Source organism: Aedes albopictus, chromosome 3 (assembly GCF_035046485.1).
Source record: "Aedes albopictus strain Foshan chromosome 3, AalbF5, whole genome shotgun sequence".
Lineage (NCBI taxonomy): Eukaryota > Metazoa > Arthropoda > Insecta > Diptera > Culicidae > Aedes > Aedes albopictus.
In genome coordinates this window covers 114,731,337-114,744,766 of record NC_085138.1, presented here as the reverse complement: position 1 = coordinate 114,744,766, position 13,430 = coordinate 114,731,337, and the positions used below count along the sequence as shown (strand labels likewise).

Below are 13,430 nucleotides of genomic sequence, written 5' to 3'. Positions count from 1 at the left end.
CCTTAACCCTCAAGAGGATACCTTAAATGAAGGTCCGTTTTGGGACCCTGGGGTCCATTGGACCCCAACATTATATTCTCGCGTATCTCGTGATCCTTACTTTTTGAAAGGGTGATGTTTTCAGCAAAGATGTTAGGAAAGTCAAGGCCTATCTAGTGATGAACAATTTAGTTCGGGAAGTTTCCGCTAGGTGGTGCTAGTGAGCATTGAAAAATGCCCCTGATCTACAGGATATAACGTACCTAAACAAGCGGACAAGGACAAGACGTACCGAAACAATAGGGTAAATCGCACTGCTGTAGACGAGTAGACATATATGTCCAGCGGGTCAAAAGGGGTCATTCAAATATTACACAACGCAAAGAAGTGGGAGGTGTTCTAGCGCTGTGTTACGTTTCATTCAAAATTTTCCATACAAAGGTTGTTGCACGGAGAAGGGAGGAGCCCTTAAGTTGTCAAATTTTGCGTTTCGTAATATTTGAATAAACCCAAGAGGAATCAGAGACAAACAGACGTAACACTATTAAAATTTAAATCTCATATATCTCAGGATCCTGATTACTTATATAGTTGATGTCTTCGGCAAAGTTGTTTGGTTTGTCAAGAACTTATAGATTATGGACCGTTTGATTCGATATTCCACCACTAGGCAGTGCTAGATAGCATGCAAATTTGTTATCTCATAATATCTCAGGATCCTGATTTCTTAGAAAAATGGTGTCTTAGTTGTTGAGTAGGTCAAAAATGTTCAGTTGATGAGCCATTTGATACTCTCTCTCCTTTTGAGAGACGCTGGTGCGGGATGCTTATTATTTATAGAGATGGTGTCAACAGCTGTTATTTGGCAGGACATGGACCTACCGAATATAGACACTATAGAATCTACAGACTTGGGGAGAAATAGTTGAATTACGCAATTTAAAAGTGTTTATAGTGAATTTAGTGCGTACAAATAGAAAATGACGTCACACAACCCACAGTTTTTATCGTTCCGTAAATCTCGTTTAGCTAAACGAATTGATAGATCGCTTGGTTAGGGGCCATCCATAAATGGCGTAGCATTTTTTTGACGATTTTTGACACCCCCCTTCTCCCCCTATTTTCCCATACCTAATACATGGCTCGTAGCATAATCAGAAACTCTCCCCACCACCCTAAAATGCCACTTCATCTATGGACGGCCCCTTACAGTTGTCTGCACCTTGGAAAGCATATGGAATCTATAGTGTCTATATTACAGATTATGGGATATATACAATTATACTTTGATCATAATCTACACAATGACCATTTTGTATGGACAAATAAAAAAAATTTTATGGATTAATGACCACGCGGGGGGGGGGGGGGGGGGGTTGGTTGAAAAGTCCCAAAAAAATGACCACGTAGTTTATGGACAGCCCCTATGCGTACTCACCACGCTGTTGTCGGTAGTGAATATAAAACTTATGTAGATATGCGTACTCACCACTAATTGTAGCAACTTGCCGCATAGGTGACGCTAGTATTGTCAACGCTAAAAAAATTGAATCCTTGCACAGCTTTCGAGACAATTTTCTATAGGCTAGGATGTCTGTGCTCTGTGATACAAAATATATTTTCATGAAAAATCTAATAAAATGGAATGTAAATTTCAACGTTTCCTCCCCGTAACCGGAAGGAACTCCTGTAGAGAAATTCTTGGAGGAATCCCGTGAGGAGTTCCTGGAGGAATCCTGGAAGAAATTCCTAGGGGAATCTCGAGAGCAACTCCTAGAGGAATCCCGGGAGAAATTTCTGGAGAATCCCGGGCGAAATTCCTAAATGAATCCTGAGAGGAATTCCTGGAGGAATGCCAGGAAGAATTCTTGGAGGAATCCCAGGAGAAATTCGTTGAGAAATACCGGTAAGAATTCCTGGAGAAATCCCAGGAGGAATTCCTGAAGCAACCCCCGGAGGAATTCCTAAGGAAATCCCAGGAGGAATTTCAAGTGGATTTCCTAGAAAAACTCATGCAGGAAACCCGGGAGGAAATTCTGGAGAAAACCCGCGAGCAATTCGGTCACAAATGCCTGAAGAAATTCTGGGAGGATTTCGTGGAGGAATCTCGGAAAGCATTTGTGGAAGAATCCTTTTATGAATTCCTAGTTGAATCCCTGGTGGAATTCCTGATGTAGTTTTGGGAGTCATTTCCGGAGGGCTTCTAAGTGGATTTCCCAGATGAAATCGTAGAGGAACCTCGGAAAGAATTACTGAAAGAATCCCTGTATTAATTTCTGGAAAAATCCTGGTAGGAGTTCCTTCAGAAAATTTGGGAGGAATTCCTGGAGGTATCCGGGTGAGTCAATTCTGAAGTAAATTATCCACCAAATTGGAAGTATCGATATTGTGAACAGAGTGTAATTATATTGTGTTATTCTCAAGATATTCACTTCAAAAGAAGCGTACTTATTTGAGGACGCTTGCCACTCGGTAATCTAGGATGCTGGGCATATACGAACTAATTAGCGCCATTTTGCAGAAAAACTTTAAAATAATTTTCGTTACCAAATAATCTTTGATGTATTGAACACTTTTGCTGAAGACACAAACTTTCTATACATTCCGAATCTCAAGATATTCAAGCTAAGTTTAACTTTCAATCCATAATTTGAATAAACAATAGCGCCACCTACTGGGCTAATTCCAATTCAATTTGTTCGTCACAAGATTGCCCTTGGTCTATTGAACAATTTTGTCGAAGACAGCATTATTCTAGGAAGTGACGATCACAAGATATAATCTTTCGTGTCGTGGGGTCCAATGGACCCCAGGGGACCAAAATCGCCCGGTTCAACTTTGACATAAAAAATATTCTATAGTACGCCATGAAATATTTGTTATTTTTGCACAAATAACTCATCGTGGTGTGGTTTGAAGGTACTGTGAAAACGGGACCGATGTGTCAATCCAAACTTTTTTGCGACCACTTCAAAGTGGCTCTGGGGTGCAATGGACCCCAGGTATCCATTAGAGGGTTAAATGAATATAAAATCAGTACAGCACTGCCCGGTACACCAAAACTGTTAAAAATGTGAACTGCGACTCATACATTTTGCAGCTGAACGATTTTGAATAAAAAATTTACATTTTTTTTCTCGTTTCACCAAATTCACGGTTTCGTTTATGTCACGGTAAAATTTTTTTTGATCGTGATAAAACCGAAAAACCACTGTATTGCATTTATGATTTGATATCAATCGAAAAACTCTACATTTAACGATTTTTCATTTTTCTTGCGCTGATAACAAAAACAGTTATTAATTTGCTATCATTGGAATTGTGTTCAATTTGCTGTCACGGGAGCATTTTTCTGCTCTCACTTTTGATGTTTCAACCGATAAAACAACCAAAACGACAACAACCTGAGTTATCAAAATTTACAATATCACAACATCAAAATTAGTTTTCAATTTGCTATCAGACTTTTCTCGGGTTGTTCCTACACTGATACATCTTTAATTTTGTCATTTTTTACATAGGGAAGTGGAACCATCTCGGCAGGGGTCCTATATTGGGCACATTTCTACTATAACTCAGTCAATTTTGAACTAATTGTCACAATTTTTGGAACGCGATGAGATACGCATAGTATCTAGCCGTGTACAAAGTTTCAAGTCAATTGGTTTAGAATTGACTGAGTTATAGCGAAGAGTGTCCAAAATACCGGCCACTGCCCAAGTGGTTCGCTACCCTAATTTCTTTTTCAATACCGGGTTTCTTTCCTTTAGAGATTTTCTTTCATTAATGTCTCCCAGGACTCCTTCTAGCATTTTTTCAGTTTTTTCTCTTGAGATTCTTGAGTTTGCTTCAGGGGTTCGTCTAGGATTTATCCAAAAGGACTTCTTTTGAAATTCTTTCAGGAAACGCTTCCATATTTTCTTAGGGATTTCTTCAGAAATTCCACTTTCAGTATACTTTCAGATATTTCTCCCAATGTTCATTAAGGTCATTAGTTTCTCTACTATTTTTTATGGATTCTTCACGGATTTACTTTAGGAATTTTGCTCAGGATGCATTCTTCCAAGATTCTTTCAGGAAATCCTTCTGAAATTATTTTAATGATTTCACGAGAAATCCTTTCATGGTTCGTTCATGGCAGTGTTTGGAGTTTTATCGGGCGTTACTGAATATTCTGTACTCTGTTTGTTTTGCACTCGGCGAATGTACCAATATGTGAAGCAACATGCTCCCGTATAATCACAGTATACTCCACGACAACGATGCTCTATCAGAAAGTGTTACACATGGCTTACCGCCGCAGCTTGTCTATATCTGTGCATCTTCTTTGTATTCCTTTGTCAACTATGCTATTCGACAAGAGAACATAGATTCACCTGGTGATTGGAACAGAACCAACAGAAAAGAAGAAAAACTACTCAGTGGTTCGTTGATCACTTCGGCTTCCAAACACTTCATGAAGAATTCTCGGGATTTCTTCCTAGGTTTGATTTTGGGTTTCCTTCCAATATTTCTTCAGGATATGCTTTGAAACTCCACATGAGATTCTTTCAGAGATTATGTCATGGAATGCTCCCGGGATTCCTTTCGGGATTTCAGCTGGGATTCCTGCTGGATTCATTCAAGCATTTATCCAGTGGTTCCTCCCGGGAATCTTCCTGGAATACCTCAAGGGATTTCTTCCAGGATTCATCCTAAGATTTATACCGGGATTCTTCAGTACAACCGGGAATCGAACCGAGATCATCAAATAAAAGTGGGAGCGTAAGAGCAATATAAGAAAAGATAAAGACAGTTATGTAGTTGTAGGGGGAGAACAAAGGTTAGTGTCATTCCCCTTGCGTGTTCTTCCCCTAGCAAGCATCAGAGACAGCAAGCATCATAACGGGGTCGTGAGTGAGGTGTTTCCGCCAAGTCGAGGTATGAGATCTCATGTCATGCCAAGTGATTCTACTGTAGTTTTTGAAGATGGCCGGAAACAGATTGTTTCAGATTGCTACGTAATGTAATGTGACAGTTCACTTTCATTCATTTCGCTCGTTTGGAGCTGCATTTATCTACACGGATCAGAAAGTAATGATAGTATAAAAGTTGCGCTGATATCGAACATGACAAAATTAGCAGATGTTGAGGACATAGGAGAGATTTTTTTGGAACTCGGCAAGCCTCGTTGCATAAATGTTCAACTCCTGCTGAAATCATCAACTTTTTTGCAATACGTTACACAAATAACTATTTCAATTGTGTTTTTCTCGCTAAAAAATGCATGGAATAATGTTTGAAAAATATGCAAACAAAATTAAAAAGATAGCCTCACATATCCGTTATAAACAAGGCTTTCTTCAATCTGACACGAAAACCTGTATTAAGATGATCGAACGTATTATATTTAACTTTCAATTCATGTTAAAATATTTAAAACTGAATCACGTCAATGCAAGATTTTAAAATTTTAGTCAATTCAAAATATTTCAACAGTGTGATACTCGTTATAACTGAAACTTAAAAAACTTAATTTCTTTTGGTCCACAATTCAAAAAAAACAGCACGTGATTATGGATGAAAAATGTTGGTCGGCAGAAGTTCATCGCTTTTGTTTAATTTTATAAACTAGTGTTATGTGCACTTTCTGCCACAAAAATGTACACGTTAACACAAGCAAATCGGATTGAAGTTTAAACCCTGAAAAATGTAAGAGATTATCTTTAATTGTGCTTCCCTGGTTCAACCAAATTACAGAGCATCGATTCATTCATTAAAACTAATCACCAGGAACATAGAATATGATAACTAAATCATTTGGCCTATTAGAACTTCAGAAATGCCACTACTGTAGCCGAATCAATTACACAGCCCAGCCTAGGGCTGAAAGCTTTATAAAATAACCAATAATGATAATAGTAATTTATACGGGACAAAAACTGAAGATTGTTTCATGTTTCCAAATCAAGGGCAGGTTTATTAAAAAAATATTAAATTTGTAATGTAATAAAAAGTAATGGTAATAGCAAGCGCAAATATAGTGAAGTGCAACCAATTATTTACATCCCTGCTTCCAAGCTTAGAACTGCCTCAACACTTTTTCACTATGAGGCAGTGTCATCATTAGCAAACAATTGTATATGATTGTTGTTCATTCATGCATTGCACGCATTTCCGCATCTATCTAATTTTTTGGTTCCAACCAATCTTCCCACCATAGACATTAGGCAACCACACCACGCATGTGCTACAAGGTGCAAATTAAATTCCTACGTCATACGTGATTACCGCTCATAATGTGTAGCTAATAGAACTAATATTAGGAGTAAAATTGAATTTCCGGTTCATTTCGAATCGTGCGGTGCATCCGAGCTGTTGCAGCTGATCGTGTTACATTCCCGACACAAGTGTTGATCCCCTGCTGGGAAAATGTGGTGGCTTCTATTGGTACCGTACCTCTTGGCCGGTGTCGTTGTGGTGTACTCGTATATCCAGTGGACCCGACGAAAAATGTATTCAATGTTGGCCACCATGTCCGGTCCCAAAACGCTGCCCGTGATTGGACATGCTCATGAGTTCTACAATGTCACGCCAGGTGAGTTTCGAAACCAACCGAATTCAAAATGTCCCAGAACTTATACGCAAATCTCTTTATATCCAGAGGGACTTGCTGATACGCTACGGTATTTCGGAAGCTTTCCATCGCCGGTCTGCATTCACATGGGCCCGTTGCCTCACGTTGGCGTTTTCGACCCCGAATCGGTGCAGGCGGTTCTCAACTCCCAGCACTGTCTGCAGAAATCACACCAGTACTCATTTCTTTGGATTCCCCATACGATAATTGCTTCACCAGGTAAGCGTAATACGGATTAAACTCTCGTGGACTTGAACATCGAAGATACTGATCAGCATATTTCCTTCTAGTTCACATGTGGAAAGGCCAGCGCAAAGCAATGAATCCATCATTTGGGCCATCAAATCTTGGGAGTTATGTTCCAATATTTAACAACAAATGCGTTCTCCTGATGGACATTCTTCAGCAACATGTTGGAAAACCAGAGAGAGACTTTACCCGGGACATTATGAAATGTACTCTGGATCAAATCTATGGTACGGCTTATGAAACAGTACATCAACCTGTATCAACAGTCTCAGAGCAACTGTATTTGTTACATTTCAGAAACGGCCTATGAGTGTGAGTTCAACATGCAGCTGTCACCAGATGGAGATAAATCGATGGACTTATTCGAAAACTTCATGGCACTTGTAGCCGAGCGATTTTTCACAGTCTGGAAGTATCCCGATTTCATATATAGATGGACCAAAGCGTACAGGGATCAAAAGAAGTATATAACAACGTACTTCGACACCGTATTGGAAAAAATAGAACGTCATGTGGATATGGCTTCAAAAATTAACGATATGGGCGACGCTTCGAGCTCTGGAAAGCGTCAAAACTATGTTAATTGCCTTGCAAAATATCTACGATCGCAAGGGCCTATTCCTAGAGAAGAGCTTCTAGCCCATTTAGGTCTCATGGTTTTCGCAGGCAATGAAACAACAGCAAAAACCATCAATGCCGCTTTGCTTCTTCTCGCTATACATCCAGAGATACAAGAGAGGTGCTACCAGGAAATAACATCCGTCTGCCCCGGAGAAAATGAGTATATCTCTGCAGAAGACGCTGCCAAACTAACGTATCTTGAAATGGTGATCAAGGAATCGATGAGACTGTTTCCCGTTGCTGCGATATTGGCGCGATTTGCCACCGATGATGTCAAGATCAACGGTAAGTGATTATTGAACTCTCGAATTGCTCAGGAATTAAGCACATTCTCACCGTTTCAGACCATCAAACAATTCCCAAAAACACCAGAATCATAATTGGCACATATCAAATACACCGTGACCCAAAAATCTGGGGACCAAACGCCGACCAATTCGATCCGGACCACTTCCTGCCGGAAAACGTCGCTGGACGACATCCGTACTCGTTCATTCCCTTCAGCGGAGGTCCACGAAACTGTATGGGGATTCGCTACGCGTGGTTGTCCATGAAAATTTTGATTGCTTTTGTTTTGCGACAATATCGTTTGAGTACTACTGTCAAATACGACGAGCTGAGGGTGGCTTACGGAGTGCTATTATCCATCTCAAACGGATGTCCCATGACGATTGAAAAGAGGGCTGTTGGATGACAAGTCTTATGGTGATATGATACCTAGTATGATACCAATTATAAAAATATACGTGCACTGTGATACTAGACCTACATAACGCCAGTTTTTAATGAAATTCGAAAAGCATCCTTGGTGTTTACGGGTACATGCGCTCAAAAATTAGAATGTATGGAGTGCATAGCAATATTCAAATTGTCCATTAACTACGTAGACTGATTTTAGATTTCCAATCGACCCACAGAAACCTTCCGTCATCCTCCGTAGATTATTACCATACAAAACATAGGAAATGTGTATAGCAGACGTGCGATAACTGCAACATGTTTACGTTTCACTTAGCGAACGGAATTCAATAACTGCAACTACTAGAACGAGTGGTGCTCACTCTCATCTTCTTCTTTCTATTTTCTGGTTCCAAGGTTGCTTCAGAAAGCCTTCGGAGGATTTCAGAAGGTTTCGCAGAATCACTTTCAGTGGAGAATACTCCACTGAACTGAAGATTCAGGAGATTTAAAGGATTTTAAGAGGGGATTAAGTCATGTCTCCGGGTGTCTCAGAAAAGTTTCAGATGGGTACCATGGATTTTTCCAGGAAGTTCCTCGAGGTTTCAAAGCGTTCCAGGGCATTTGAAGAATGGGGTATCGAAGGAGTTTACAAGGGATTCAAGGGGGCTACATGTCACGTTCAGGAAGATTTCATAGCGATTTCTGCTGAAACGACAAATTACACAGAGTGGGCTTCTGTTCTAAGGGGTTTCTGAGGGAATCTGACAATTCAAAGGTTTCCTGAAGAGTTTAGGAGGTATATCAACGTGCTTTAGTGGGACTTCCGTGGGTTTTAGTAAACTTCAGGAGCTTTCATGCAAGCTGTACATAATTTAAAGAGCGCTTCAATAAGTTTCAGGGGCATCTGAGGCTTTATCTGCGTTTCAATGCATTTCATATGGTTTCAGTGGGGTATCAGAGGGATTCATGGGATTTAAGAGGGTCTGCGGAGGCTTGAAAGAAGTTTTTGGATATCTCAAGGGATTTTAGATCATTTCTCAAGATTCTAGAGAGGTTTGAGAGGGCTTTTTTGTATTGAGTATAAATCTTATTCGTGATCACTAGGTACTTAAGTATAATTTATTTAAATGGATACTACTTGTATAGAGGTTCGAGTGTAATTAGGTACCTCAGATATTATTAGAAACTCCTTTCGCCAGCTTGATCCCAGTCTCCCTCAACCTTCCGTGGTGCGGAGATTGCACGGGTATGAAGAACCGCTCCACACGTCTATTACTAAGAAAGTCGTTGACCTCCTCGCAGAGTTCGATCAAGTCGATCTATTGGTTGAGTTTATGGACTATTGTTATCAATAACCGGAGATTCACAGCTGTCGTTGTCCAAGCACAACTTGCTATGTAGCTACTGCATACCTACCAAGCACGGGTACGGTAAAGGCTGGGTATTTTGCGATTCAGATCCCACTGAGACCCTTTACTTTCTGCACAGCAACTCCTACCCTCACTTCAGCGTGGCAACGGTCAGCGAGCAACCTTAGGAAAGATCCGGTAACTGACCTCGATGGAAACTTTCAAGCCTAACTTTACCAAACACCGTATGTAACATTGTAACATATGTAAACAAAAAAGAGATTTTCACATGGGGCGCTGAATTTCGTTAAAGATTTCTTGTATCACTCACCTTTGGGGGTGAGTTGTAAAAAAAATACCCGGATTTTTCACGGTTCTGGAATGCTCAATGTATGAGTTGCTATGGGAACAGCGAACTTCCCCTTCGATTTTCCCCGCTCGTGGATTTTGTTAGATACGGTGTTTGGTAAAGTTAGGCTGGCTTTGGCCGTAGGCTTACAGGGAAAGAGAGAGCCAGGGTTGTATCTGTAAACCCGAGTGTATGTTCTTCAGGAGGAGCGGTTCACAACAGTGTCTGATCCCCATGTTAGGGGCGTCCGAGTACCAGGCTGGCCCTGCCAGCCAGCCGTTAAATAGCTTTACAACAAAATAATTCGCACCGAAAGCAATGGCAACGACCCCAATGAATAAAAAGGACTTGCGATTGAAAACTCGGTAAGGTTTAACTGTCGGTATCTCAACTTCATTTGGAGCATGTCCGAGCTTCGGCTGGACATATACTACTTCATTGGGAACATCCGCATACTCGTTGAAGGACCTGAAGGACCGCGGGTTCGGCATCGGAACGCTGCAGAAGGTATGTTGGGTGCGCTTTCATCGTTATGGGAGATATACAGAGGCGCGTGATTGGTTGCTGGCCAATCGATGAAAGAATGTGCAGATTGAGGATCAAGGATCGATTAGACCGGCCCAAATACAAAAATGTCGAAAAATTCCACGGGGCACCCTCTAGAATCGTGCCTTTGGATGAGAAGAACAATCTGTGAAAGATTCAGCTCAATCGGTTTGAAACTGAGAAGGCGCAAATGAGTTGAAGGTTTGTATGGGATTTTCAGTCCAAATATATGGGGAATTAGATGACCTCCAGTCTCTCACTCAGTACGCCGGTTCAGCGAGTTCGATTTAGCCCAGAATTGAAAGAATGGTAGTTGATACCCTAAGGAACAACTTTGTAGAAGACCATATCATGATAAAACTTAATTTAGTTGAGGTTTCAGCTAACGAAAGCAGGATGAGGACATCTTCCCCTGTTTACTCTCGGTTGTTACATGCAGCACGTGTTTTCTGTTCGAAACTTGCGCTCAACATCATAGGCGGCTATGTTGTCCTTCATTTCAATTGCTCACGCACGTGGGCGGGTATCGAAACAATGAAGAATTACATAGCTGCCTATGATGTAGTGCGCAAGCTTCGACCGAAAACACGTGCTGCATGAAACAACCGATAGTAAACAGGGGAAGATGTTCTCATCCTGCTTTCGTTAGCTGAAACCGCAACTAAATTAAGTTTTATCATGATATGGTCTTCTACAAAGTTGTTCCTTAGGGTATCAACTACCATTCTTTCAATTCTGAGCTAAATCGAACTCGCTGAACCGGCGTACTGAGTGAGAAACTGGAGGTCATCCAATTCCCCATATATTTGGACTGAAAATCCCATACAAACCTTCAACTCATTTGCGCCAGCTCAGTTTTAAACTGATTGAGCTGAATCTTTCACAGATTGTTCTTCTCATCCAAAGGCACGATTCTAGAGGGTGCCCCGTAAATTTTTCCAACTTTTCTTTCTCGCCATACAAATGTGGGCCGGTCTAAGGATCGATTCTTCAACATCAGCATAATCAAAGTACACAGCTTCCCTCACTTCGGAAGCACTGATGGTGACAAAGACGCATCTGAAACATAAGTACAAACGTTGTCCAAGCCAGTCCAGTACGCACAGTATGTGCGCACAGGTAAGCCAATAGGAGAAATTCAGATCGACGATCGGAAAGTTCAGCGCTCACCAGATGACAAGTAAACGTATAAGTAAATTTATGCGTTGTGGATTTTGAAGTGTCGCTCGTGCAACAGGAGAGCGATTCCACGAACAAGTGGGAAATTTTTCCAGTTTTTATTTTTTGTATTTTTTGATTTGCATGAAACCATGCATACAAGTTTTTGGGGAACAAAAACGCCGTTTTGCATACTTGGTTCGCCATTTTGAATCTAGCCTTACTTATGAGAAGGGCCTATGAAAAATGCACATGATATCTTCAAAAAATTGTATCTCGAAAACGGTTTGTCCGATCGGTTTGGTGTCTTCGGCAAAGTTTTAGACAATTGTTGGTGCTACATGGAGAAAATATGCACAGTAAAAAAAATGTTTGGTTTTTGTGATTTGAACTAAAATATAGATTTTCCCTCAAAAGTGACATGTCAATATTTTTTTAATTATCCTTATGTTATAGCTGACTGAAAATGCTATCTAGTGCACAGTGGGTTGTTCTGGAGAAAATAGGTTACAATGATAAAAAAATGTTTTAAAAAATTACGGTTTTCAAAAAAAGCTATTAAGTAAAGTCAAAAAAGTTTGTCGCCCTAATTTTATGAAAGTACATCAAATTTGCAAAAAAAAAGTGCTTCGGTAACATTTTTCTAAGATGCACCGTTTAGAAGATATTACTAATTTAATATTGATTTTTTTGATAACTTAATAAGTTTTAGCCCTTTTCGGATGTACTCCGTGTTTCTCCAGTTTCAAAAGTATTTTTTTCGGAAAGATTGGAAAATGTTGAGTTAAAATGACACTGACAGCTTAAAGATTTGAGTGAAATTCTCTGCCTTAAAAGTATTTTGAAAAACAAGTTACAAAATCCCACTATCAGGAACAATGATTTCTTCCAGTGGTTTTTGGCGTATTGTGTTGAAAATGTGCATTCAACTCTTGCATATCGCACGCTCCTCAATTAGCAAGATTCAAAAGAGCGAATAAGGCTTATTTTTCAGCAGTGGTATTTGTGCGCAATAAAAAATAACATTATATTTTGTACATCAGTTTATTTTTATCCCTGTATTTTTATCAAATTATTGTAAAGAAAGTTGTGTATTCTTAACAATATCGAATATTTTGGCATCATTGTCAGGGCAGTTTGAATAAAGCTTTGCCTTTATTGTATTTTCTGATAGAGGAAGAAATGAGTGGAATTTTTGAGTTCCTTGAATTGTTTTTGCATTATTATATTGATTATGCAAAGACATATTTCCGTGTTCTTCTGTAGTAGAATAACACAATGACAACTGTGTAAGTTCTTCTTCTTTTCGTTTGTTTGCCCAATTAAACAACTCTCTTGCAGTCTTTATCGGGTGTTCGCGTTCTTTGGCTAGCCATGCGTTTTATCGTACCTCCAATAGCATCGCATGGACCTTTTCCGTGCGATGTTGCGAAGAAATGCCATTCAGCGTCAATACCATACTTTCACTTAAACTTACAAAGGCTAGAAAAGTTTGTTCGGTTTTTATACTGTGAAGCAGCACCATCTGACATAAAATATTTTTTTTTTCATGTTTTTATTTTGATCAATTTGTAAAAAGTTTATCACTTTATCAATTAACAAATTAACAGCGACTGAATCATGTCTTAGTTCTTCTGAAATTATAATGAAGCTAACATTTTTAATTTGCATATTTTCAGTATAATATATTACGAAAGGATTTCCCATAAAGAGAGCTGTTTTGGATAAATGTATGTGTCGTAATCGATTTATCACACACAAATAAACTAATATTATACCAATCTTAATCAAAATTGGCTGAAATCTTGCGAAAAGCTGGAATTAGACTAAAGTCATCGTGTCAGACGACGTTGATTTGATCCACTTTTTTGTTTATTGATCT

At 39.6% G+C, this 13,430-nt stretch overlaps 1 protein-coding gene across 1 annotated transcript in view; it reads left to right on the top strand.

The window, feature by feature from the left end:
• Positions 1 to 6,112: 6,112 nt before the first annotated feature.
• LOC109413826 (uncharacterized) overlaps positions 6,113 to 13,430 on the top strand; it is a 45,392-nt gene continuing 38,074 nt past the window's right edge. The window contains exons 1-2 of the mRNA XM_062857448.1: positions 6,113 to 6,556; positions 6,623 to 6,814. Coding sequence (XP_062713432.1) covers positions 6,391 to 6,556; positions 6,623 to 6,814 — 358 coding nt within the window. The 5' untranslated portion in view covers positions 6,113 to 6,390. The remainder of the gene's footprint in view (positions 6,557 to 6,622; positions 6,815 to 13,430) is intronic.